Genomic DNA, 25,405 nt, shown 5'->3' on the forward strand with positions numbered 1-25,405 from the left:
CAAACAAGAGTTGCAGATGTGGCCAGGCATTGGTGGCTCACCCCTGTGAACCCAGCACTTTGGGAGGCCGAGGCAGGAGGATCACTTGTGTCCAAGAGTTAGAGAACAGCCCATGCAACAGGACAAAACCCCACCTCTATTGAAAAAAAAAAAAAAAAAAAAGAGTGACAGATGGAACTGGGATAGAACGAAGAGAGCTGAAAAAAAAGCACTGTTAGTGTTTTTTTTTTTTTTTTTTTTTTTGAGACAGAGTCTCACTCTGTTGCCCAGGCTGGAGTGCAGTGGTGTGACCTCGGCCCACTTCAACCTCCACCTCCTGGATTCGAGCGATTCTCTTGCCTCACTCGGCCTCCCGAGTAGCTGGGATTACATGCTTCTGCCACCACACCCAGCTAGTTTTTTTGTATTTTCTAGTAGAGGCGGGGTTTCTGCAAGCAGGTGATCTGCCCTCCTTGGCCTCCTAAAGTGCTGCGATTACAGATGTGAGCCACCGCGCTCAGCCTATCAGTGTTCTTTCACAGAAGATTTGGTAAAAGTAAGAGGGCTGGGCACAGTAGCCCACGCCCAACACTTTGGGAGGCCAAGGTGGGAGGATCACTTGAGCCCAGAACTTCAAGACCAGCCTGGGAAACATAGTGAAAACCCTTCTCTACAAAAAAATTAAAAATTAACTAAAAGTGGTGGCGCGTGGCGCGTGCCTGTAGTCCCAACTTCCCCGCTACTTGGGAGGAGCGGCTAAGCCCAGGTTATAGTGAGCTAGGATCATGCCACTGCACTCCAGCCTGAGCGACAAACAGATCAGTCTCAAAAAAAAAAAAAAAAAAAAAAAAAAAAAAGAGGTACCTTGAGTGAATGAGTGGTAGGAGAAGCCAGAAGCCAAATTAAAAAGGGTTAAGCAGTGAATGATAGTAAGAAAGTGAAATAAATTCAGGTCATCCAGACACCTCTCTGATCTAGTCTTGTTCCAGAAACACTGTGGTAGTAGGGTTTTAAACTTTATTTTGCGCTCCCTGGCCCTCCAGATGGTGAGTTGAATGATTAAGTGAAACTCTTCTTAGGTTAAGTGTCCTAGTCCACGCTAAAATCGTCTTGTTGGTCTCTTTGGCGCTGTCAGCGACCAGTATCAGCGCCCGGCTTGTCCCCGCTGCCCGCCGCGTCCCTGGCCCGGATGTGGGAGGCGAAGGCGGTGAGCATTTCCAGAGCGGTGAGATGAGCGCCGCGCATAATCAGGCGATGCCCGTCTCCTGGGGAAGAAACAAACGAGTGAGACAGGGAGGGACGGCAGTGCTGGGGCTTAGGGGTGCGCGGGCTGCTTGCTGTCCCCTCCTGCCCGTCTCTCCACCAAGCCCACCGAACAGCACGTCCACGCAGGGCTCGGAGCCGTCATGCCTCACGTCGGCAATCACTGAGCAGTTGAGATTAGTGGAGCGGACCTTCTCACTGCTCACCGCCTGGAGGAAGGTCCTACGGTGGAAAAACAGAGGAGCGCCAGGCTGAGGGCTTAAAGCCCCGTTTGAAGGAAGGCGCACCACTTCCCGCTTCTACCCACTTCCCCTTCGTACCTCGTCGGTTCCACGTTTTTCTCGAAGGGACAGAATTGAACCCGAACCTCTTTGACAGGCCGCAGACCAAGCCGAGCCAACGCAGCTGCCATGCTGACCTCCGCCCCGGAAGAACTCGTGCAGGCGGAAGTGTCGTATTGCGTGAGGCCGTGAATGGCTGCGCTTCTGCGGAATAGAGACTTACGGCCGCAGGCTCCCTAGCAGGCCTGTGAACCGCAGCTCCTGGCTCCCCAGGCCAGGCGGAGGAAGGCAGGAAGGAAAGAGGTGGTTTCGGCACAACGCATGGGGGAACCCAAAGTAGGCGGTCAGCAAATACAACCTATCATTAATAGTCCTCTCATATGACGGTGAAAACCATAAGTAAATGGCGCAAAAACCTCTTTGTACGAAAATAACGCCTGTTTTCTGCAGCCCTTCCCCTTCTGTACCCTGCTGGGCCACATCTAGGCTAACTTGATCTTAAGTCCTGGCTTCTTCCAAAGAGAGAGAGCTAACACAAGCCGGGATGATCCACACCAGAAGGTAAACACCATTCAGGTAACTGAAGATTAAACACGGTGAGCTCTGAATAGCCAAAGCTTAAACGTGAAAGTACTACAGCCCAATATTCGTAAATGACTGAAAATAGTAATAGGAAGGGGCAGTACAGGGTAATACTGTCCTTGGGGCTGATCCAGGTGTAGAAATGCCTATTAAACCTCTGTGGTCCCCATGAATTAGCGTAGCTCCCAGGACTTAAGTTGAAGTGCATTCTAGCCTGTTTTTTCTTTCTTTTTTCTTTGGCGCGATCTCGGCTCACTGCAGTCTCTACCTCCTGGGTTCAAGCGATTCTCCTGCCTCAGCCTCCTGAGTAGCTGGGACTACAGGCGCGTGCCACCACGCCCGGCTAATTTTTTGTATTTTTAGTAGAGGCGGGGTTTCACCGCGTTAGCCAGGATGGTCTTGATCGGACCTCGTGATCCGCCCTTCTCGGCCTCCCAAAGTGCTGGGATTACAGGCGTGAGCCCCCTCGCCTGGCCGAGCACTCAACTTTTTATCCCTGAGATGTCTTCAGTGATGGAGAACTAGGCCTGAACCTCCCAAGGGTGCTGACCTTCAGGTTCCAAGCTATGGTCTTGCTCTTTACTCTGGATTCCAGGTGCTGGAGTGATCTTGGATTTTTTTTTTTCTTTTTTTTTTTGAGACGAAGTTTCACCCTTGTTGCCCAGGCTGGAGTGCAATGGCACAATCTCGGCTCTCCGCAACCTCCGCCTCCTAGGTTCAAGCGATTCTCCTGCCTCAGCCTCCCAAGTAGCTGGGATTACAGGCATGCGCCACCACGCCTGGCTAATTTTGTATTTTTAGTAGAGACGGGGTTTCTCCATGTTCGTCAGGCTGGTCTGGAAGTCCCGACCTCAGGTGATCCGCCTGCCTCAGCCTCCCAAAGTGCTGGGATTATAGGTGTGAGCCACCATGCCCTGCCTAATCTTGGATGATTCCTTTTTTTTTTGAGACAGAGTCTTGCTCTGTCACCCAGGCTGGACTGCAGTGGCTGGATGTCGGCTCACTGCAAGCTCCGCCTCCCAGGTTCACGCCATTCTCCTGCCTCAGTCTCCTGAGTAGCTGGGACTACAGGCGCCCGCCACCATGCCCGGCTAATTTTTTGTATTTTTAGTGGAAACAGGGTTTCACTGTGTTAGCCAGGATGGTCTTGATCTCCTGACCTCGTGATCCGCCTGCCTCGGCCTCCCAAAGTGCTGGGATTACAGGCGTGAGCCACAGCGCCCAGCCCCTAATCTTGGATTTTTTTTTTTTTTTTTTTTTGAGACGGAGTCTCGCTCTGTCGCCTAGGCTGGAGTGCAGTGGCGCAATCTGGGCTCACAGGAAGCTCCGCCTCCCAGGTTCATGCCATTCTCCTGCCTCAGCCTCTCGGAGTAGCTGGGACTACAGGTGCCCGCCACCACGCCCGGCTAATTTTTTTGTATTTTTAATAGAGACGGGGTTTCACCGTGGTCTCAATCTCCTGACCTCGTGATCCACCCGCCTTGGCCTCCCAAAGTGCTGGGATTACAAGCGTGAGCCACCGCGCCTGGCCTAATCTTGGATTCTTAAGCCCAGGCTCTTTGTAGCTTATTCTCCAGTATGTTTTCCTCCAAGCTTCCGGTTCTGGGCTTCCTTAATATGCGATTCCAAATGTCTGGATTTTCCAGCTAGAAATGGGGAGCTCTTAACTTTCTGGCTCCTGGTCCCAGGCTCCTTAGGATTCAGGACTGGTTCCCAGGCAGGAAAAAAACGGCAGGTGCCAACGGGGTCGCTGGTGTTGCCTGAGGGCAAGCCAGGCCTGCTGATTTCCCACCAGGTCGCCTTCTGGGCTAGGTCCCCCTCCTCCTAGTGTGCTTTGCAGCTGAGCTGTCTGGGCTGGAGATGTTCCAGGCTGGAGATGGGGCTCCAAGCTCTCCAGGCTATTGAGGCAGCTGCTGGGCAATTCTGTGGTCTGGACCTCCTGACAAGCACCTGGTAAGGCAGGAGTGGAAGGTAGGTGGCTGCTGGGGATACACTGAAGCCAGATTAATGGTGAGAATGGGGTTTGGGACACACAAAGCAGTGAGCGAAGGGGAGTGACTCACAGCAACAGGAGGGCCTCCTGTGGACTTGAGACTTGGGCAGGGGCTGCTGCAACAGACACAGCAGGGCCCCATCCAGCTGCCGGAAGATGCTGAGCATGAGCAGGGTCTGGCGGAGATCAGGGGACAGGCTCCACTGCTCCTCTTCCAGCAACTCCCTGACCACTCCAAAGTCTTGTCTGAGCTGCAGCGCTCCCTGCAGGCTGAAGGCAGAGGTACAGTATGGCCACTTGACCCTCCTGCCTCTCCCACTTATTAACCCTTCCTTTTCCCAGTTCCATTCACCCCCTGCCACTTCCGCCTTTACTCCTGACCTGAACCGAATCCCATGGGTAAGAATGTGGTCGAGCCAGGCACCCACAGTGGCTGTCAGTGCTTGACCAAGGGCAGGGGCCTGGGCTTGGGGTGGCAACCCTTGCAATCCTTGCAACACAGGCTCCAGTACAGTGCGGACCACTAAACCAGCATACTCACTAGGAGCACTGGGAAGTTCTGGAATAGAGAAGACAGAATATAAGGCTGTGGAGATCCATTGAACCCCTAAGTGGAGTGTTTAGGAGAAGAGGGTAGAATTTCAGGAGGGAAGGGCACAGAAGCTGAGGACAAGGATGGAGACAGTGGAGGGGAACCAGAATTTGGAAGGGCTGAGACACTATTACCCCCTTGGAACTCTGGAAGGAGGAGCTGGGATGAGGAGTTACCAGGACAGAGACGAAGCCGCCAGTACCGACCCCGTGGCATGTAGAGCTTGAAACCTTGCATGGCTTGTTTATGACATTGTTGAGAAAAGACACTTAGTGACTCTTCAGGCAGTAGCTGTAGGGATAGGGAGAAAGTAAAAGGAGCTTGTCAAATTATAATGATCCTCTATATCTAAGGAGCTCTATGTCCAACTTGACATCCATAAAACCCCAGAATTGTTGCATAGTTGTGTATGCCTGGCCATTTTTTGAGGAGCAATGCCATAGTTGTCACTGGGTTTTCCAAGAGGTCTGGACCCAAATTATGAACAATTGCCCTAGGATTACCTTGCTCTCCCCAGCTTGGTTCAAAAGATGGAAAATCCTTGAAGTTAATTTTATTATACAAGAGCTTTAAGGAAAAAGAAAGACATACCCTGTCCCCATCCCGCAACACACACACACACACACACACACACACACAGAGCATATGCCAGAGAGAGGGATTGTATGATCTGCGATGGGCAGAGATTGAGGGAAGAAAGGGGAATTACAATGACCTTTTATTTTTGAGACAGAGTCTTGCTCTGTCGCCCAGACTGGAGTGCAGTGGCGTGATCATTGCAACCTCTGCCTCCCGGGTTCAGGTGATTCTCCTGCCTCAGGCTCCCAAGTAGGTGGGACTACAGGAGTGCACCACCACACCCAGCTAATTTTTGTATTTTTAGTAAAGACAAGGTTTTGCCATGTTGGTCAGGCCGGTCTCAAACTCCTGATCTCAGGTGATCTGCCTGCCTCTGCCTGTCAAAGTGCTGGGATTACAGATGTGAGCCACTACACCCAGCCTACAATGATCTTTTGGTTATCACCTACAAAAGGAAGACAAGAACTGTATGTAGACCAGAAGCAATGACTATTTGAATGTTCTACGACTCAGAAAGTTTTGGAATGTCCTTACATTGAAAGGCATTATTATTACATATTATTATTCTTGACAGCCCACTCCAGAGCAATATAACCCATAAAGCAAGAAAAGGCGTATATGCTGGTTTTGTTTCTTTGGTTTGATAGGTTGTTTTTGGAGGGAGAGAACACAGCAATAAAGCTGGTTTCTGCTCTACAGCCCATCTTGAAGGAGAGGAACCCCAGTAAATGTGGTTAATGGCAGCTGCTCTGTAAAGAAATGGTAGATGCCAGGGAGCCTGAAGACAGGATAGACCCGGGGGCGGCCAGACATGGAGTGGAGCCCATATGGCTCCTGGCACATCTGACAACCTGTCTAAATCCAAAATCTTCCTCTCTTCTCCAGTAAATGCAAGCCCCCTTCTCCTCCCTTATTTATGTCAAGGAAATTGCCCTTTTGTCAATGGACTTTTGTTAGGAGCCTCTGTACTCAACACTGAGGGAATGCAAGGTGCAGAGTGTGACAGTCTCTCCCCCACCCACCGGGATCTTACAGTCCAAACAGGGAGAAAACTCACAATGCCTCTTTTTTTTTTTTGAGACTAAGTTTAGCTCTTATTGCCCAGGCTGGAGTGCAGTTGCACAATCTCAGCTCACTGCAACCTCTGCCTCCTGAGTTCAACCGATTCTCGTGCCTCAGCCTCTGAGGAGCTGGGATTACAGGCACCCGTCATCATGCCTGGCTAATTTTTGTATTTTTAGTAGAGATGGAGTTTCACCATGTTGGCCAGCTGGTCACAAACTCCTGACCTCAAGTGATCCGCCAGTCTCGGCCTCCCAAAATGCTGGGATTATGCCCTTCTGCTCTTACAATGTCACCCCATCACTCATGAGGTAAAGCCCAAATTCTTGGGGCTGGTGTTCATGCCCTCCACAATTTGATGCCAAATTGCTTACTACTCTACCCCCACACCCAACCCCAGTGAACATACCCACAAAAGGAACCTCTGCTCTGGTAAGGCCACCTCTCTGCTACCCCCACAAGGATCTACAAACTGCCCACTTCCGGTAACCCCAGCCACTCCTCTGAGGCTTCCCAGCCACCATCTCCAGCCGTAGGCCATGTATGGAGGCTTCTGTAAACCACATGCCCACTATAGCCTTCCTTCTTCAGGGCTCTGTGACCATCACTGTGTGCAGTACTTATGATGAGCCTGCTCTGGGGCATGTTGAGTTTAAGTAGACAGCAGTAAACTGAGGTAGAAATGCCCAACAGGCAAATGCAGATGTTTAACTAGAACTCTGGCAGCCAGGCTGGGCGTGGTGGCTCATGCCTGTAATCCCAGCACTTTGGGAGGCCAAGGTGGTGGATTGCTTGAGCTCAAGAGTTCAAGAACAGGGCACATGTTCTCAGGATCTCCTGAGGGCTGTGTCACGAGCCAAACTTTTAATTAAAAAAAAATATATAGGCCGGGCGCGGTGGCTCACGCTTGTAATCCCAGCACTTTGGGAGGCCGAGGCGGGCGGATCACGAGGTCAGGAGATCGAGACCACGGTGAAACCCCGTCTCTACTAAAAATACAAAAAATTAGCCGGGTGTGGTGGCGGGCGCCTGTAGTCCCAGCTACTCGGAGAGGCTGAGGCAGGAGAATGGCGTGAACCCGGGAGGCGGAGCTTGCAGTGAGCCGAGATTACGCCACGGCACTCCAGCCTGGGCGACAGAGCGAGACTCCGTCTCAAAAAAAAAAAAAAAAAAAAAAAAAAATATATATATATATATAAAAATAGATATAATATAAATAAAAAATATACATAAATATATATAATATAAATAAAAAATATATACATATATATTTTTTTTGAGTCTCACTCTGTTGCCCAGGCTGGAGTGCAATGGCACGCTCTCGACTCACTGGAACCTCCGCCTCCCGGATTCAAGTGATTCTCCTGCCTCAGCCTCCTGAGTAGCTGGGATTACAGGCGTGCACCACAATGTCCAGCTAATTTTTGTATTTTTAGAAGAGATAGGGTTTCACCATGTTGGCCAGGCCGGTCTTGATCTCCTAACCTCAGATGATCCGCCTGCCTCGGTTTACCAAAGTGCTGGGATTACAGGCGTGAGCCACTGCACCTGGCCAAAAAATTTTTTTGTTTTTTGTTTTTTTTTGAGACAGTTTTTGTTCTTGTTGCCCAGGCTGGAGTGCAATGGCACTATCTTGGCTCACTGCAACCTCCGCCTCCTGGGTTCAAGTGATTCTCCTGCCTCAGCCTCCCAAGTAGCTAGGATTACAGGCACCTGCCACCATACTGGCTACTTTTTTGTATTTTTAGTAGAGACAGAGTTTCACCATGTTGGTCAGGCTGGTCTTGAACTCCTGACCTCAGGCGATCCACCCACCTCAGCCTCCCAAAAGTTTTTTAAAAAGATTTTTAAAAAGAGTTCAAGACCAGCCTGGGCAACATGGCAAAACCTTGTCTCTACAAAAAAAAAAATTTTTAAGTAGCTGGGCATTGGCCGGGTGTGGTGGCTCACACCTATAATCCCAGCACTTTGGGAGGCTGAGGTGGGTGGATCACCTGAGGTCAGGGGTTCCAGACCAGCCTGGCCAACATGGTGAAACCCATCTCTACTAAAAATACAAAAATTAGCTGGGCGTGGTGGCAGGCGCCTGTAATCCCAGCCACTCAGGAGGCTGAGGTAGGAGAATCACTTGAACCTGAGAGGTGGAGGTTGCAGTGAGTGGAGATCACGCCACCACACTCCAGCCTGGGTGACAGAGTGAGACGCCCTCTCAAAAAAAAAAAAAAAAAAAGTAGCTGGGCATTGTGGTTTCCACCTGTGGTTCCAGCTACTCAGGAGGCTGAGGTGGGAGGATTGCTTGAGCCCAGGAGGTGGAGGTTGCAGTGAGCCAAGATCACATAACTGCACTCCAGCCTGGGTGACAGTGAGACCCTGTCTTAGAAAAAAAAAGAACTCTGGGAGCCAGAAAGACTGAACCTGGGAGTTCACAGCACCAAGACACTGTGGGTAAGCAGGAATACTGACAGAAAAGCAGAGAGTTAAGGACTGAACTCTATAGCCACGCCCCTATTCAGGACAAAGAGGAGAAAACTGAGCAGGAAAACAAAAAAACAGACATCCTCCACATAGTAATAGATAAATGTGCAAAATGGGGAAGAAAAAGTATAATGGCTTTATTCGTAAATATATAAGAAAATGTTAGGAGAAACAGGCAAACATGGATGAAGGTTACTACTGTGAAATAGAAATCAGAGGTGAGTGACGGCAAAGTGCTATTTTTTCATTAGTTTTATAAAATAATATTCTATTTCACTTTTTAAACTACAGACATGCATTATTTTATTTTTTGAGACAGGGTCTCTCACTGTATTGCCTAGGCTGGCTGGAATGCAGTGGCTATCCACAGCTTACTGCAGCCTCGACCTCCTGGGCTCAAACGATCCTCTTGCCTCAGCCTCCCAAGTAGCTGGGACTGCAGGCGCATGCCACCATGCTCAGCTAAATTTTTTAATTTTTGGAGAGACAGGGGTCTGTGTTGCCTAGGGTGGTCTCGCTATGTTGCCCCTGGTGGTCTCGAACTCCTGGCCTCAATCAATCCTCTTGCCTTGGCCTCCCAAAACATTAATAAAAATACAAATTAAACTTTTAAGAGAGGAGAAATGTGCCGATAACTGGTAAGTAAAGAGAAAGATGCAATCATTTATCCTGAATTTTCTCTCTAAAATATACCTAAGAGTAACCAAATCATTAATGAAAGCAAGTTTTTCTTCATAGGAGTAATCCAACTCATAAATGAAGTAGGAATGATGAGAATTGAAATGTTAACACTTTACAACCTCTAATGAAATAATGAATCGAGGCAATGATCCGCTGTTGCCATCACAAAACGAGAGTCTGGCATTACTGGGGAGAGGGTAGGGGATACACAGATGAAATTGACCATGAGTTGATAATTGTTAAATGCTTGGTGATAGACATATGGGAGTTCATTATACACCTCTCCCTACATTTGTACATGTTTGAAATTTTCCATAGTAAAATGTTAAAGGGGCCAGGCATGGTGGTGCATGCCTGTAATCCCAGCACTTTGGGAGACCAAGGTAGATGGATCACTTGAGCTCAAGGGTCTGAGACCAGATTGGGCAGCATGGTGAAACCCTGCCTCTACTAAAAAAATACAAAAGTTAGCCAGGTGTGGTGGCAGGAGCCTGTAGTCTCAGCTACTAGGGAGGCTGAGGTGGGAGGACCGTTTGAGCCCAGAAGGTAGAGGCTGCAGTGAGCTGAGATTGTGCCACTGCACTCCAGCCTGGGTGACAAAGTGAGACCCTATATCAAAAAAAAAAAAAAAGTTAAAGAGAACAAAAAATGAACAGAGCAAAAAAAGATACATTTAGCAGAGACTCCAAGGAGATTCCAAGTTACTGAGATGTTCTCTTCCCACCCCCGATACTTGGCACAGAACATAGGGTCTTACACTGCCACTGTCGAGGCCCCTGTTCTCACCTGGATTTGTGCAGTCAGCTTCTGGATCTCCAGGCCCAGCTGCTGCTCCACTTCCAGAGCTAAGCTTTCCTCTGAGGCCAGGCTAGACAAAGCTTCTGCCTCATGCAACAGAGGCTTTGGGTGGAAACAGGGAGTGAGGGCTCAGCCTAGCTCAGGCTGCTCCCCTCCCTACTCCCTAGCCACTCACAGGTAAGTCCTTTTGGATCAGGAGCAGGAAGGAAGCTGGGTCCCATGCTGCCAAGTACTGCTGAGCTCTGCCCAGGAACCAGAGCAAGGTGGTCTGCAGGGTACAGAGACCTAGGGCGACAGGCGCAGGATCTGGGAATTTGAGCAGCAGAGTGAGTATCTTAGGAGTCATGGAGTACCTTTGGGAAGAAGCAGACTTCAGAACAGAGTGAAAGAAAAGAGATATCCTCAACTGCTCTGTCTCCCCAGACCTAGCCCCTCGTCTCACCTGCAGGCTGGCAGAAAATCAGTCGTAACCTGGGCTCTCGAAGGGCATCCAAGAGAGGAGGAAAGAGCTGCTGCAAAAGTTCAGCAGTGCCAGAGGATGTGGGAAGGCTGCTCTGACCCCCAAGAGCTGATCCCAAGGCCTGGCAGAAACCTGAGGATGAGAGAGTATGGTGTGGTGGGGAAGCGGTAACCTGGGACTTATGTCACCCCCGGTGCCCCTTCCTTCTCACCTTGGTCCCAGCTCCAGATAAGCGACTGATGAAGTAGTCTGTGACACAAAGAAGCCAGCTCCTTCTCACACTCCTGAGGCAGGGATGCTAGTGGGAGAAATGACTCTGGGGCCTGAAAACAAGGTCTCACTTTCCACAACCCCTGCCCACTCGATGAGGCCAGAAGGCATGCTTCCTCCAAGACTGAGCACTGGGGTGGAAAGCAAGGCTTTGCCTTGAAAGCTCAGAAGCTATAGTCTGAACCCAGGGGTGTTCATTCTAAAGGGACTGCTTTTGCTTTCAGGATGGCAGGTGAGTGAGTTGGCCAGGGAGAAGGAAGAGACCCCAGCCTTCCTAAACGCCCACCCAAGCCCATCACTCACCCTGACCCAGTGCCTGACTCAGCTGTTGCACTGTTGCCCTGGGGTCCCTCCAGGGTCCCAGATTTAGGTCCAGACTCTGAGCACAGGCTGCCCACAGCAGGGTCCAATATTGGCTCCACAAGGCTCCAGCCCCTCCAAGCCCTAGTCTACAGCTGGCTGAACCCGCCACGCCCCCCACCAGGCCCAGCAGCCCTGGTAGCAGATCCCGCTCCTCTTGGCACCGCCTGTGGAGCTGGTCCCTCAATGCCGATCCTTGGAGCGCCTCGTCCAGCCGACTTGCCACCTGGCAACCCCGCTCCCCCGTCAAAAGGCGGAGCACACGGGACGTGGGAAAAGGACGTGCAGCCCCAGGGACGTGTCTCAAGGCTTTTCTCTGTAGCGTGTGGTAGGCGGGAAGTGCAAGGAGCAGCTCGGCTAGTTGGGACGACAGGCCCGGGCTGGCGGGCTCCCGGCCGAGAGCGCGAAGCTGCATCTCGATGACAGCCTCCAGGCACTGGGCAGCTAGTCCGATGGGGCGCGCTAGCAGCAGCGGCTCGAGGGTCTCCCCAAGGCCGATTCGCAGGACTGCCCCTTGGGAAGGGTGCAGCTGCAGGTCGCGGCACCACTGGGGCAAGGGGCTAGGGCCGCCGGATGGCGAGCCAGGACTCAGGGTCTTCATGAGGTGCACAGCCGCCTGTAGGTGGTAGGCGCATTCTCGGGCCTGGAGGAGCTGCTCCCGCTCGCGATGCAGCCGCAGCAACACGGCCCGGAGACGCTGCAGCGCGGGAGGGATCGGGCCGCCACCTGCAGGCCCCCGCCTCCAGGCCGCAGCATCAGCCTCGTAGTCCTCGCTCACACCCGCCGGCATCGGCCACCACGGCATTCCTCCAGAAGTTCCGCTCGGCCAGCCGTGAACCTCCCAGCGAAGACCGCCTGTTCGCCTTCTCTCCCACTGCTCCTCCCCAGTGCCCCCAGGTTGCGCCCTCAGCGGGGGCACGGTAACGAGTGGAGGCAGGCTACCAGAGCGAGACTACTGGGCCATGGGGCGGCGGGTCCGGAACGAACCTAGCGATTCCCACTTCCCCTCACGGACCAACGCCCGCCGCAGCTCGGACTTCGCCCCATCGCAAGAGCCGTTTTCTCCAGTCCGGGAGTCGCGGGGACTTTCGTGGACTCTCTCGTGCTCCGTAATGGGAGGCTTCTGCCCCTAACAAAGATGGCCGCCTACTCTGTCCCACCCCGCCCTTTGGCTGGTATCAAATACTAGACTATCTTTCATTTCCGGATCACTGTAGACGCGATGGCGCCGATTCCGAAGACTGTGGGGCGGATCAAGCTAGGTGAGGGCTATGACAAGACCAGAGGGGGTCTAGGAGGGCAGAGGCAGCCACTCTTGGGTCCACCTGTGGTCTGAACGTTTCGAGTAGGATTTTATGCAGAGGGCGGAGAGTCGAGGGCGGAGTGGGGAAGACGCTAGCCCGTCTATCCCGAGCCCGCTGACGAGGCTCCGCCTTCCTTTCCTGTAGACTGCCCTCTACGGCCCAGCTGCCCACTGGAGGTCGCTGCTGTACCCAAACTTTGCAAGGAATTCGGTCCAGAGGATTATGGCGAAAAGGTAAAAGCGACCCCCAGTTTCCCCCAGTCCTGCTCATTTTGGTCACGCCTCTTTCAAGTCAGCTGTGCAGAAACCCGCGATGGATGGGCGCCAGACGGGGCTCTGGAGGCTTTGGGGAGTTGTAGCCTCCGGCCATGCCCTTGAGGATCTTAGGCAAGTGAGGGGCAGGGGACCAGGAGGATGATCTTGCTGTAACAGATGCTCGAAGTGGGTAGAATTGAGCAGACAAGGGTCTTTGAGTTGAGGATTAGGGAGTGGGTACGAGTTCCTTGGGAAAAGATGGAGGCCGGGCGCGGTGGCTTGTGCCTGTAATCTCAACACTTTGGGAGGCTGAGACGGGAGGATTGCTTGAACCCAGGAGTTAGAGACCAGCCTGGGCAACATAGTGAGACCCCATCTCTACAAAAATGTTTTTAAAAAATTTAGACCGCGTGGTGGGTGGGGGATCTCTTGAGCGCGGGAGGTCCAGGTTGCAGTGAACCGTGATCGTGCCACTGCACTCCAGCCTGGGGAACGGTGAGACTCTGTCTAAAAAAAAAAAGCCGGGCCCAGTGGCTCACACCTGTAATCTCAGCACTTTAGGAGGCCTAGGCGGGCGGATCACTTGAGGTCGGGAGTTTGAGACCAGCCTGGCCAACATGGTGAAACCCCATCTCTACCAAAAATACGAACAACTAGCTGGGTGTGGTGGTGTGCGCCTGTAATCCCAGCCACTGGGGTTACTGAGGCAGGAGAATCGCTTGAACCCGGGAGGCAGAGGTTGCAGTGAGCCCGAGATCACACTGCACTCCAGCCTGGGCAACAGAGGGAGACTCCATTTCAAAAAAAAAAAGAAAAAATATATTTTTATAGATGGAGGGGACAGTGTGAGCAAAGACAGTAAAACAAGGAAAAGTTGGGAGAACTTTACCAAAGTGAGACCAGAGTAGAGAATTTGGTTGGAACAGTAAAAGATTGGGTGGGAGAGAAGGCAGCAGATGGCTTGAAAGGCTTTGACTTAGCACAGGGGTTTGGATGTTCTCAAGTAGGCAACAGGGTTTTTTTGTTTTTTGGTTTTTTTTGAGACGGAGTCTCACTCTGTCGCCCAGGCTGGAGTTCAGTGGTGTGATCTTGGCTCACTGCAGCCTCTGCCTCTCTGGTTCAAGCAATTCTTCTGCCTCAGCCTCCTGAGTAGCTGGGACTACAGGCACATGCCACCACTCCCAGCTAATTTTTGTATTTTTAGTAGAGACCGTGTTTCACTATGTTGGCCAGCATGGTCTCGATCTCTTGACCTCGTGATCCGCCCATCTCGGCCTCCCAAAGTGCTGGGATTACAGGTGTGAGCCACCACGCCCGGTAGACAGCAGGGTTTTTGAAGGAGGGACAGGATCAGATTTGGAAGCATTGAGGCGCTATACTCCCTAGAATCTCAAACTCAAACCCAAAAGTTAATTTAATTAACTTTTGTTAAATTAATTTATCATGTTTGCAAATTGGTTGCTTTTCTTCTAATCCTAATTTTGGTTAATGACACAAACTTTCATCTAGTTGCTTAATCTAGAAATCTGATAATCATTTTATATCCCTTTCCTTTACCTCAAACATTTAGTTAGTCACTAAAATCTACTTTTTTTTTTTTTTTTTTTGAGCCAGAGTCTCACACTGTCACCCAGGCTGGAGTGCAGTGGCGCCATCCCCACTCACTGCCACCTCCGCCTCCCGGATTCAGGCAATTCTCCTGCCACAGCCTACTGAGTAGCTAAGATGGCAGACGCCCACCACCACACCCCGCTAATTTTTGTATTTTTAGTAGAGAGGGGTTTCACCATATTGGCCAGGCTGGTCTCAAACTCCTGACCTTGTGATCCACGCATCTCGGCCTCCCAAAGTGCTGGGGTTACAGGCATGAGCCACAATGCCGGCCACTAAAATCTACTTCTAAATGTCTCTTGACAGAAGCCCCTCATTTCCGTTCCTGGTCTTGCTGCCACTCCCTTATATCAAGACTCCTTGTATCTAGCCTGAACTAAACATTACATCCATAGCCTCATCTTCCCCTGAGCGGTATTTCTTTTTTTTTCTTTTTTTTTTTTTGAGACAGAGTTTTGCACTTGTTGCCCAGGCTGGAGTGCAATGGTGAGATCTTGGCTCACCGCAACCTCCGCTTCCCGGGTTCAAGCGATTCTCCCGCCTCAGCCTCCCAAGTAGCTGGGATTACAGGCATGCACCTCCACACCTGGATAATTTTTTTTTTTTTTAGACGGAATCTCGCCCTGTCGCCCAGGCTGGAGTGCAGTGGCGCCATCTGGGCTCACTGCAAGCTCCACCTCCTGGGTTCACGCCATTCTCCTGCCTGAGCCTCCCGAGTAGCTGGGACTACAGGCGCTCGCCACCATGCCCGGCTAATTTTTTGTATTTTTAGTAGAGACGGAGTTTCACCGTGTTAGCCAGGATGGTCTCCATCTCCTGACCTCGTGATCTGCCCGCCTCGGCCTCCCAAAGTGCTGGGATTACAGGCATGAGCCACCGCGCCCGGCCCAATTTTGTATTTTTGTAGAGACCGCACTGCGTTTCTCCATGTTGGTCATGCTGATCTCAAACTCCAGACCTCAGGTGATCCACCCTCCTTAACTTCCCAAAGTGCTAGGATTACAGGCTTGAGCCACCACGCCCGGCCGTCTCAGCACTATTTCATTTGATTGTTTCATTCCCCAGATCAAGTCCACAGCTATCACTAACAAGATAAAGTCCACACTCACGGCCAGGCGCGGTGGCTCACACCTGTAATCCTAGCACTTTGGGAGGTTGATGCAGGCGGATCATGAGGTCAGGAGATGGAGACCATCCTGGCCAACATGGTGAAACACTGTCTCTACTAAAATACAAAAAATTAGCTGGGCATGGTAGTGGGCGCCTATAGTCCCAGCTACTCGGGAGGCTGAGGCAAAGGAATTGCTTGAACCCAGGAGATGGAGGTTGCAGCGAGCTGAGATTGTGCCATTACACTCCAGCCTGGTGACAGGGTTAGACTCCGTCTCAAAAAAAAAAAAAGTTCACACTCACTGTGTGACACATGTTTCTTCACACACAGTTCCTGGCTCTGTCTCTATTGGAATAGCCTCCTCACCAATCTCTGTTTACTCAGCACACACAGAATACCACCTATGTACTAGACACTGTTGTAGGTACTGGGAGACAGCAGTAAATCAAACAGACCAAAATCTTTCTATTCAACAAATTAGGAGCATCTAATGAGGGCAACCAGTGAACAAATAAATAAACAACATAGTATGTCAAATATGAGAAATACAAAGAAAAAGCAAGAAGGAGGATAGGGAGTGCTGAGTGGAGTTGGGAAGTTTCTCCTTCTAAAAGGAGTGGTCAGGCCAAGTGTGGTGGCTCATGCCTGTAATGCCAGCACTGTGGGAGGCTGAGGCACACGAATCACCTGAGGTCAGGAGTTCGAGACCAGCCTGACCAACATGAAGAAACCCCGTTTCTACTAAAAAATACAAAATTAGCTGGGCATGGTGGCGCATGCCTGTAATCCCAGCTACTCCGGAGGCCGAGGCAGGAGAGTCACTTGAACCCTGGAGGCGGAGGTTGCGGTGACCCGAGTTCATGCCATTGCACTCCAGCGTGGGCAACAAGGGCGAAACTCCACCTCAAAAAAAAAAAAAAAGGAGTGTTCAGAGAAGGCCTCTCCGAGAAAGTGACATTTACATAGAGATCTAAAAAGGGTGAAGGAGTGAGCTGTTCACTGGGGAAAAAGCATTCTAGGCAAAGTAAAGTGCAAAGCCCTAAGATGGGAGCACAGCTGGTATGTTGTGGGAACTTCCAAGGACACTACTGTGGCTGGAGGAGGGTGACAAGATAGGAGAAGATTCACAATGATATTGGGGGACCAGATCATATGTGCTAGCCATGTAGTGAATTCAGAGAGCAGCACAGACTGTGGTTTGGGGACAGGTAGTAGAAGGTCAAGGAAGTACCTGTTTGTTTTTTTGAGACGTAGTCTCGCTCTGTCACCCAGGCTGGAGTCCAGTGGTGCGATCTCAGCTCACCACAACCTCCCCCTCCCAGTTGCAAGCAATTCTCCTACCTCAGCCTCCCAAGTAGCTAGGATTACAGATGCGTGCCACCACGCCTGGCTAATTTTTGTATTTTTAGTAGAGACGGGTTTCACCATGTTGGTCAGGCTGGTCTCGAACTCCTGACCTCAAGTGATCCACTCGCCTCAGCCTCCCAAAGTGCTGGGATTACAGGCGTGAGCCACTGCACCCGGCTTTTTATTTTTTTTAATTTTTTTTTATTTTTAATGATGACTACACTGGTTTGAGGAGGAGGAGAGAGGAAATACAGTATATATTTGAGTGGCACATCCTGAGGAGGCTGCCTAACATGGAGAGAGCGTGCTTTATTTATTATTAATTGATTAATTTTTATGAGACAGAGTCTTGCTCTGTCATCCAGGCTGATGTGCAGTGGCGTGATCTTGGCTACTGCAACATCTGCCTCCCAAGTTCAAGCAATTCTCGTGCCTCAGCCTCCTGAGTAGCTGGGACTACTGGCGTGTGCCACCATGCCCAGCTAATTTTTGTATCTTTAGTATAGATGGGGTTTCACCATGTTGGCCAGGCTGGTCTAAAACTCTTGGCCTCAAGTGACCCACCCGTGGGCCTCCCAAAGTTCTGGGATTACAGGCGTGAGCCACTATGCCCAGCCATATTTATTTATCCAGACAGGGTCTCCCTCTGTTACCCAGGCTTCAGTGCAGTGGCATGATCATAGTTCACTGCAGCCTTGAACTCCTGGGCTCAAACAGTCCTTTGACTTCAGCCTCCCAAGTAGCTGGGACTATAGGCATCCACCACCACACCTGGCTCATTATTTATGCTTATGTTGCAGTTAGGAAGGTGAAACAAACCCACCAGGAAATTGAATTTTAAGTATAAGACTGATGAAGGTGCCTAGCAGTATTGGAGATGCTGTTAAGCCAGGACTATCTTCTGAGGGAAGCCTTGGATCTAAAATTGTTTAGAAAATTGAATATACCTCAACCATCTGAAGTCCTGCCTACAGATTTTTTTTTAGCACACTGGAGTTTCTAAGTTTGTGGCTTCTAACTCAGTAAGTCCAAAAGATCATTGGCTTCTAAGCTTCTCCATCAGTCCTGCTCTGTTTAGGCCTGATTAGGCAAATAGGAATGTGATCATTCCTGTCTTTGAAGCTTATACTCCCTGAGGAAATGACTCCCATCAGAACCACAGAATGTGTGGGCCAGGCCTTAAAGAGGCCTGCCTTATTTTGTGAATGAGGGAGAGGTCCAAAGAAGTTAAATGACTTCTCCAGAATCAAACAGCCAGGTAGTGGCAGAGTGAAAACTTGGACAAGCTGGAGATAATGGTGCACACCTGAAGTCCCATCTACTCAGGAGGCTCAGGCAGGAGGATCGCTTGAGCCTAGGTGTTTGGGTCTAGCCTGGGCAACACAGCAAGAACCTGTCTCAGAAACAAACAAAAAATAGTCGGCCGGGCACAGTGGCTCACGCCTGCAATCCCAGCACTTTGGGAGGCTGAGGCGGGTGGATCACTTGAGGTTAAGAGTTGAAGACAACCTGGCCAACATGGTGAAACCCCCTCTCTACTGAAAATACAAATGGCATTGTGACGCGTGCCTGTAATCCCAGCTACTTGGGAGGGTGAGGCAGGAGAATTGCTTGAACATGGGAGGCAGAGGTTGCAGTGAGTTGAGATCGTGCCACTGCACTCCAGCCTGGGTGACAGAGCAAGAATCCGCCTCAAAAGAAAAAATAACCTCAGATGCAAGTGGCTCCACTCCAGCACAATGCTCTTTGCAATTCCATGCTGCCTGGCCAATGAGGAGAGCAATAGAAAGCAATCAATAACAAGGTTCTAAATTGTGTAACACAGACAATGTGGGTGCAGGTTAGTTGGAGGAGGCAGAGATAATTGGAGATGAAAGGTTCTGGGAAGGCTTTGAAGGGAGATAGAATTTGAACTGGATCTTGAAGGTGAGGCAAGATGTAGTGAGAAAGAAGCTTAGAGTTAGGAGGGATTGGAGAGCAGCTGGGGGAAGGCCCCAAGGCTGGAGGGAGCCTGGTGGTGGGAGGGAGGACAGCAGTGAAGCAGGGGAGGATTAAAAGGAGGGCTGGAAAGGTCAGCCTGGGAGCCTTTTGGAAGGCTCTGAATCATAGGCTGAGGAATTAGGTTCAACTCTGCCTATGGCCTTGGCAGTGGGGGATTATTGGATGTCCCTGAGTAGGGAAGTAATTTCTTAGAGCTTAGTTTTGTGGAGAAACAGATGAGGTGCAGAGGAGTGGCCAGCCAGGAGCTGCTGTACTTATTTAGGTGTGAGCTAGCCTCAGGGTGGGTTATGTGGGGCTGTTCATACTGCAGGTGTGACAGGGGGCCTAGCTGGAAGAGCAGGTAGGAGGGCTTCATTCCAGGGGCCTCAGTGTGGCTAACTCAGGTTGAGGAGAGAAGATCCTGGTTGGGAGAGAAGATCCTGGTTGGTAGAGAAGGCCAGGCTGAATACCATACTCAACCCTTGAGAAGGCAGGAAAGCAGCGAGGGGAGGTGATTCACTACAACAGCTGGGGGCAGCAGATTTTGTGGTGCTGAGGAGGGAGGGGTCAGAGCCAGTGAGAGTCTCTGGCGCTGGATGACTGGTTGGTGGCTGCCATGGTGGAGAGATCAAGCCAGTGAAGCCCTTGCTATCTGCAGGAACTGCCCCCAACACCAGCCTCCCCTCCCCTCCCCCTCCTCTCCCAGGACATAGTGGATTTTCTTCGACGGCTTGTGGAGAGTGATCCCCAGGGCCTGCACCGGATCCATGTGGATGGGAGCAGCGGGCGGCTGCAGCTGTGGCACCATGGTGGGGAGTGCAGGGGCCGGGCCCAGGGATCAAGGCTGGTACCCTGGGAGGGCTGACCCTCAGATGCACCCCTCTCTCATGTTCTTTCTTTCCTGTCTCTTTCTCCTTCCTGACAGATTACCTCCTGGGCCACTTGGATGATGAAGGGAAATCAACTGCACAGAGTGACAGGGGCAAGGGGGCTGAGGGACCGGGCACCTACTGTGGTCTCCGCAAGTCCTTCTTGTATCCTCCCCAAGAGTCTGAGCCCTGCCCTCAAAACCCCTCTGCCTCTGCCACCTTCCCCAGTGTCTCAGACAGCCTGCTTCAGGTGGCCATGCCCCAGAAGCTCCTGGTGACAGAAGAGGTGAGATTCTCAGGAAAGGGCTTTGCCGTCCCCCAGGGTTCTTTCAATCCCTGTATCCCCATCCCTATATTCTCCCCTAATTGGTACGTTTCAAGATCCTTCTGTACTGCCTGCCCCCTTTCATGTTTGCTGTCCATTTCCCTGTTTCTCCCTTTTTCTGTCACCTGCCCTTCGTCCTTCAGGAAGCCAACCGCCTGGCTGAGGAGCTGGTGGCTGAGGAGGAGCGCATGAAACAGAAAGCAGAGAAGAAGCGACTCAAGAAGAAGGTGGCTAGAGCATGGCTGGAGGGTGCAGGGGAGCCAAAGGGATTTGGGAGAGGGAAAGAGGAAGCTTTGTGGGAACAGGAGAGAGCTCAAGATGGCCTGCAGTGGACTCTCTTGCCAGGAGGACACAAGGGGTCCAGGGAATAGGGGGTCTCTCACAGGCCATCTGGTGCAGTGGTTCTGGAATCCTACTGTGCTGCCTAGGTAGGAATCTGCCTCCTTACATGAGGCCTCTTTCTGGTGCCTCTCTTGTCTGCTTTTTCACCTGCAAAATGAGGATAATAATGATGCCTGTCTCATAGAGCTACAAAGATGGAATGAGAAATCTTAGCCCAGCACATGACGTACAGTAAGTGTTCAAAATACATCATTGTTACCATTACTATTGTAGTGTCAAAAGGAACGAAAGCGACAGGAACGTTTGGAGCAGTACTGTGGGGAGCCCAAGGTGAGTATCTAGGGCAGGTACTAAGAGCACCAAGTGCCAGGAAGGTGAGGGCCAAGAAAGCAGACAGCTCAAGGTGATCCCAACTCTGTACCTGTCCATCTTTCTTCCAGGCCAGCACTACCTCACATGGAGATGAGAGCCCCCCGTCCAGCCCTGGAAACCCAGTTCAGGGACAGTGCGGTGAAGAAGTGAGAGCCCCTTTTTTCCTTTCTTGGTCTCTGCTCGTTTTCCTCCTCCTCCTCCAGAATGTACTTCATCCCCACCCCCTCCCTAACTTTCCATTTTGTTCACAGGACTCACTGGATCTATCTAGCACTTTTGTGTCTCTCGCTTTGCGCAAGGTTGGGGATTGGCCCCTCAGTGCCCGCAGAGAGAAGGGACTGAACCAGGAGCCCCAAGGCAGAGGCCTGGCCCTCCAGAAGATGGGTCAAGAGGAAGAGAGCCCTCCAAGAGAGGAGAGGCCCCAGCAGAGTCCAAAGGCACAGGTGAGATGGCTGAAGAACCTTTTTCAGCTGGAACCGTGGAAGGGGCACAAGGAGCTGCTGGGGAGGCACAGGGTCTAAGGATTGACGCACGGTCCAGTGGGAGTTCTCTGGCCCTGGGGTCAAGAGACCTGCAGTCAGGCCCCATCACTGTCACCATGATCCCCCGGGTGGTTTCCTCTCTAGGAAGATAGGGCTGATACCATCTTGTAGGGCTGTCATGAGGATTACATGAGTTGGGTGATGCTAATTGCAGTGTTACTTGTTTAAACAAAGGAGAAGGATTTGGGGAGACTGAGACCTCAAGGCCTGCTTGACTTTGCACCCTATCCCCAGGCATCTCCGGGACTGCTGGCAGCTGCCTTACAACAGAGCCAGGAACTGGCAAGTGAGATCCTTTCTCTCTCACTCCTCACCCCACCCTCCCTGGGGTAGCCCCATCTGAACCTTCTCACCCTCTTTCCTTTCCAGAGTTGGGTACCAGCTTTGCTCAAAATGGTTTCTACCGTGAAGCCGTGGTCGTCTTCACCCAGGCCTTGAAGCTCAACCCCCAGGACCACCGGTAGGTGGGGGCTTGGCCAGGGCAGGGCAGAGTGTTGAGGACTCAGACCTTTGGCCACCTTCTGTCTTTATCAGGTTATTTGGAAATCGTTCCTTCTGCCATGAGCGGTTGGGTCAGCCAGTGTGGGCCCTGGCTGATGCCCAGGTGGCCCTTACCCTACGGCCTGGCTGGCCCCGGGGCCTCTTCCGCCTGGGCAAGGCCTTGATGGGACTACAGGTAATAGGTCTGGGGCTGGAAACAGGAGAGATTTGAGTGGGATGGAGTGGGGAGAGGGTCTATGTTGACTTTCTAGATAAGCTTCTAGTACCAAAATGTCACAATGGTTGTGGTACTAGGAGCAGGGGCCAGTTTTAGAAAGGGTACTTTTAAGCTCCTTGACACCTAATCTTTTCTTTCTGATCCCTCTGGGACCAAAGCGCTTCAGAGAGGCAGCTGCTGTGTTTCAGGAAACTCTGAGAGATGGGTCCCAGCCTGACGCAGCCCGAGAGCTCCGCTCTTGCCTTCTCCAACTCACACTGGTAAGGGGGCCAGGCACACTGTCATGCTGAGGTGGGTATCAGGGAGAATTGGCTGGGACTGCAATACCAAGCCTCAGGTGGCTAAGGAGGGGGCGGGGAAGGATGGGTGGAATGAGAGGCATGGGCTGTCTTGCTTAAAAGAAGGATCTGGTGCCCTTCTCTCTCCCTTCTCAGCAGGGTCAGCGAGGAGGAATCCGTGCACCACTTCTGTCACCTGGGGCCCTCCAGCGACTTCCCCATGCTGAGCTGGCACCCTCATGCCTACCTTCCCTCAGGTGCCCTCGAAGCACTGCTCCGAGGTCCCCTGGCCTGTCTCCACTCTTGCATTATCCTTCATGGCATTATCCTTTATGTCACCGAAGCCACCCCAACCAGCCCTTCTCCCAGACTCAGAGTAGAAGGCCCCATCCTCTCCAGCCCCAGGACCCTTCAAAGGGCTGGGACATCCTGGGACTTGGGCTCCAGCATCTACCTCAGGCCAGAGGAGGGGGCATCGGTCCCTCATAGGGCAGGGCCATGTATATATCTCATGGCGGGGGACATAGTGTGGTGACAGTTCACTGCATATTTTGAGACCTTATTCTCTAGATCCATAGTTAATGATGCCCCTGGCAGTCATTCCTCTTGCCATGGGGAAGCTTCTGATGAGAGAAAGGAGCTCCACATCCACTGAAACATCCTTTGGTTCTCAAGCTTCTTCTGGAGGCAGTAAGGAAAAATAAAACCCACCAAGGCTCAAGAAGGGAACTATAGAAAAGTTCAGGTTTTTAGGCTATAGCAGAGACAGTGAGAAAGCATCTGGGCCTTGCTCTTCTTTCTTCTTGGTCCGGGGGACCTCATTCACCAACTTGAGCTTGGTGTGCAGGAACGGGGTCACAGTGCTGAGGGGGCTTGAGTCCCACCTTTCAGCTTGATGGATGCTCACCTCTTCCCAGCCCCAGCTCATGCCGTGTTTTTCTAGCCATAGCCCCCAGATTACTTATAGCTCCTTATGCCATTTCCTGTCCAGATTGCTGTGTATGACTCTGACCTCTTTTGTCCAGTGGTCTGGTGAGCACTTCCTCTCACTGCTAGAATATTCACCAAGGGTTTGCATTTGGGAAGTCCCTTGCCAGCTCCTGCTTAGAGCTGGTAGGGCAATACATGTCCACACTCCCAACTGGTGGCTCTTCCGCTGAATGGGGCCTCAGCAGGTGCCCAGGCTGCTACAACCTTGGCCACTCTGTTTCTCCACCCCAGCATTGGGCATTGTAATTAGCCTTTCCCCGTGTTAATTTATTCAGTTTTTTCAAGGGTCAACTGAATTCACCACTTCCTGGGTAAGAATCATGATCTCCTTTTAATTTCACCTCTAAGATCCTGGCAGCTTCCCCTAGCTGGTTCCTCCGTAGTCCTGCTGGGACTGTCAGCTCATTTAAATGTGGGTCTGCAGGAGGCTTTAGCTCTCCCCCAACCCCCTTGCCTCATTCATCAGGATAAATGGTTATTGCTCCCCTGTGGGTCTTGCTCAATACTGTTCATACCTGGAGAGAGGAGGTACTGAAACATCTCCTTTATGTGTGACTTTCCCAAATTTTTAAAAATTGTTTATGGTTTAGGCCCCTTAAATACTGTGTAGCAGGATGAAGTCTACCATTACCAGCTGGGTCACCTTGGATGGGTCTGTCAACATCTAAGCCTCAGTTCCCTCACCTATAAAAATGAGGGTAGTCCCTACCTCATAAGGGATATTGTGAGGATGGAAAGCGAAAGTGTGAGAAAATACCTCCCAAGTGCCTGGTACATAGTGGGTGCTAAATAAACCAATTTTTGTCTGCAACTGTCCTACATAGTCATGCTTCCCACAATAGGAAGAGAGGAGTGTGGGTGAATTGGTGCTGAGATTCACAAAATCTAGAGTTCTGGGACTGGATTCTCAAAGTGTGCTTTCTAGGCTAGCAGCATCGGCATCATCCAGGAACTTACCAGAAATGCAATTTCTCAGGCTGGGCACGGTGGCTCACGCCTGTAATTTCAGCACTTTGGGAGGCCAAGACAGGTGGATCACCTGAGGTCAGGAGTTTGAGACCAGCCTGAACAACATGGAGAAAAGCCTCCTCTACTAAAAATACAAAATTAGCCAGGCGTGGTGTCACATGCCCGTAATCCCAGCTACTTGGGAGGCTGAGGCATGAGAATCGCTTGAACCCGGGAGGCGGAGGTTGCGGTGAGCAGAGATCGCGCCATTGCATTCCAGCCTGGGTAACGAGCAAAACTCTCAAAAAAAAGAGAAATGCAATTTCTCAGGCTCCCCCCCCTCCCCATGACCTACGTCAGAAACCATGGAAGCACGGCCCAGCAATTTGTGTTTCAATAAGCCTACCAAGTGATCCTGATACACACTGTTCGAGGGCGGGGCTTAGCGGAGCAGACCTCCATCCAGAGGCCATTTTGGTGGGACAGGTTTGAGTTTTGTTGTCCAAGTCTTGAGTATAAGAGGTGGCAGTGCTAGCTGGGCTAGAATTTGGGAAACCTCAACGGGGAGAGAGGTTATGACTCAGCCAGTTAATTTGACTGGACTCTACCTTCCTAACTAGAAGGATTTGCTCTGAGAGTTCTTTGCTCACCCCTGGTTGGGGAGCAGGATGGGCATAGGTGGTTGTGTTTGTCCAAGGGGTGATTATATTACAGTAGTTCCGTAAGAGGCCTGCCCATCTGGCTTTCCTGTTTTTGAGCAGGGACCTGCATTCTTTTGGGATGTCTGTAGGGCTCCTGACCTCAAAGAAAGGCCATCCACCACTACTCAATGGTATTTTTGCCTTCCAGCTGAGCTGGTTCCTAGTTCTAGCTTCTCAAGTAAATGTTCCCTCCCCAGTACCTTAGCCTGCCCTGGACTTGTAGCTTCTCCAAGAGTCACGTGACTCCCGACACTTTGCCCCACATTCACCCTCCTAATTAATAGGGGTCTGACCCAACAGCCTGAGTTCTGAGTTCCCAGGACTGGAAAGTAGAGTGA

At 51.3% G+C, this 25,405-nt stretch overlaps 3 protein-coding genes across 4 annotated transcripts; 1 reads left to right on the forward strand and 2 right to left on the reverse strand.

Annotated features, from left to right (window-relative positions):
* Positions 1 to 979: 979 nt before the first annotated feature.
* On the reverse strand, positions 980 to 2,332 carry MRPL53 (mitochondrial ribosomal protein L53). The gene is made up of 3 exons (XM_003268695.4): positions 1,563 to 2,332; positions 1,352 to 1,464; positions 980 to 1,244 (listed from the first exon to the last, which is right to left on the reverse strand). The coding sequence occupies exons 1-3, from the start codon at positions 1,652 to 1,654 to the stop codon at positions 1,111 to 1,113; spliced, it is 339 nt and encodes a 112-aa protein (XP_003268743.1). The 5' UTR covers positions 1,655 to 2,332; the 3' UTR covers positions 980 to 1,110.
* A 719-nt stretch (positions 2,333 to 3,051) lies between these two features.
* On the reverse strand, positions 3,052 to 12,539 carry CCDC142 (coiled-coil domain containing 142). Of its 2 annotated transcripts, none has more exons than XM_012502636.2 (8): positions 11,319 to 12,509; positions 10,957 to 11,043; positions 10,728 to 10,877; positions 10,461 to 10,591; positions 10,274 to 10,387; positions 4,867 to 4,981; positions 4,480 to 4,657; positions 3,052 to 4,368 (listed from the first exon to the last, which is right to left on the reverse strand). In XM_012502636.2, the coding sequence occupies exons 1-8, from the start codon at positions 12,178 to 12,180 to the stop codon at positions 4,110 to 4,112; spliced, it is 1,896 nt and encodes a 631-aa protein (XP_012358090.1). In that variant the 5' UTR covers positions 12,181 to 12,509; the 3' UTR covers positions 3,052 to 4,109. The 2 variants fall into 2 exon arrangements, with proteins under 2 accessions (XP_012358090.1, XP_030684343.1); XM_030828483.1 differs by having other exon boundaries at positions 3,513 to 4,055; positions 4,169 to 4,657; positions 11,319 to 12,539.
* Positions 12,540 to 12,580: 41 nt separating this feature from the next.
* On the forward strand, positions 12,581 to 24,229 carry TTC31 (tetratricopeptide repeat domain 31). The gene is made up of 13 exons (XM_030828484.1): positions 12,581 to 12,637; positions 12,824 to 12,912; positions 19,689 to 19,791; positions 19,908 to 20,137; positions 20,320 to 20,403; positions 20,792 to 20,848; positions 20,959 to 21,037; positions 21,140 to 21,333; positions 21,667 to 21,718; positions 21,802 to 21,892; positions 21,967 to 22,108; positions 22,309 to 22,410; positions 22,585 to 24,229. Exons 1-13 carry the CDS (start codon positions 12,598 to 12,600, stop codon positions 22,915 to 22,917), a joined length of 1,596 nt encoding a protein of 531 aa, XP_030684344.1. The 5' UTR covers positions 12,581 to 12,597; the 3' UTR covers positions 22,918 to 24,229.
* The last annotated feature ends 1,176 nt before the right edge of the window (positions 24,230 to 25,405 follow it).

The sequence above is a fragment of the Nomascus leucogenys genome, chromosome 14 (genome assembly GCF_006542625.1).
Source record: "Nomascus leucogenys isolate Asia chromosome 14, Asia_NLE_v1, whole genome shotgun sequence".
NCBI classification, from domain to species: Eukaryota; Metazoa; Chordata; class Mammalia; order Primates; family Hylobatidae; genus Nomascus; species Nomascus leucogenys.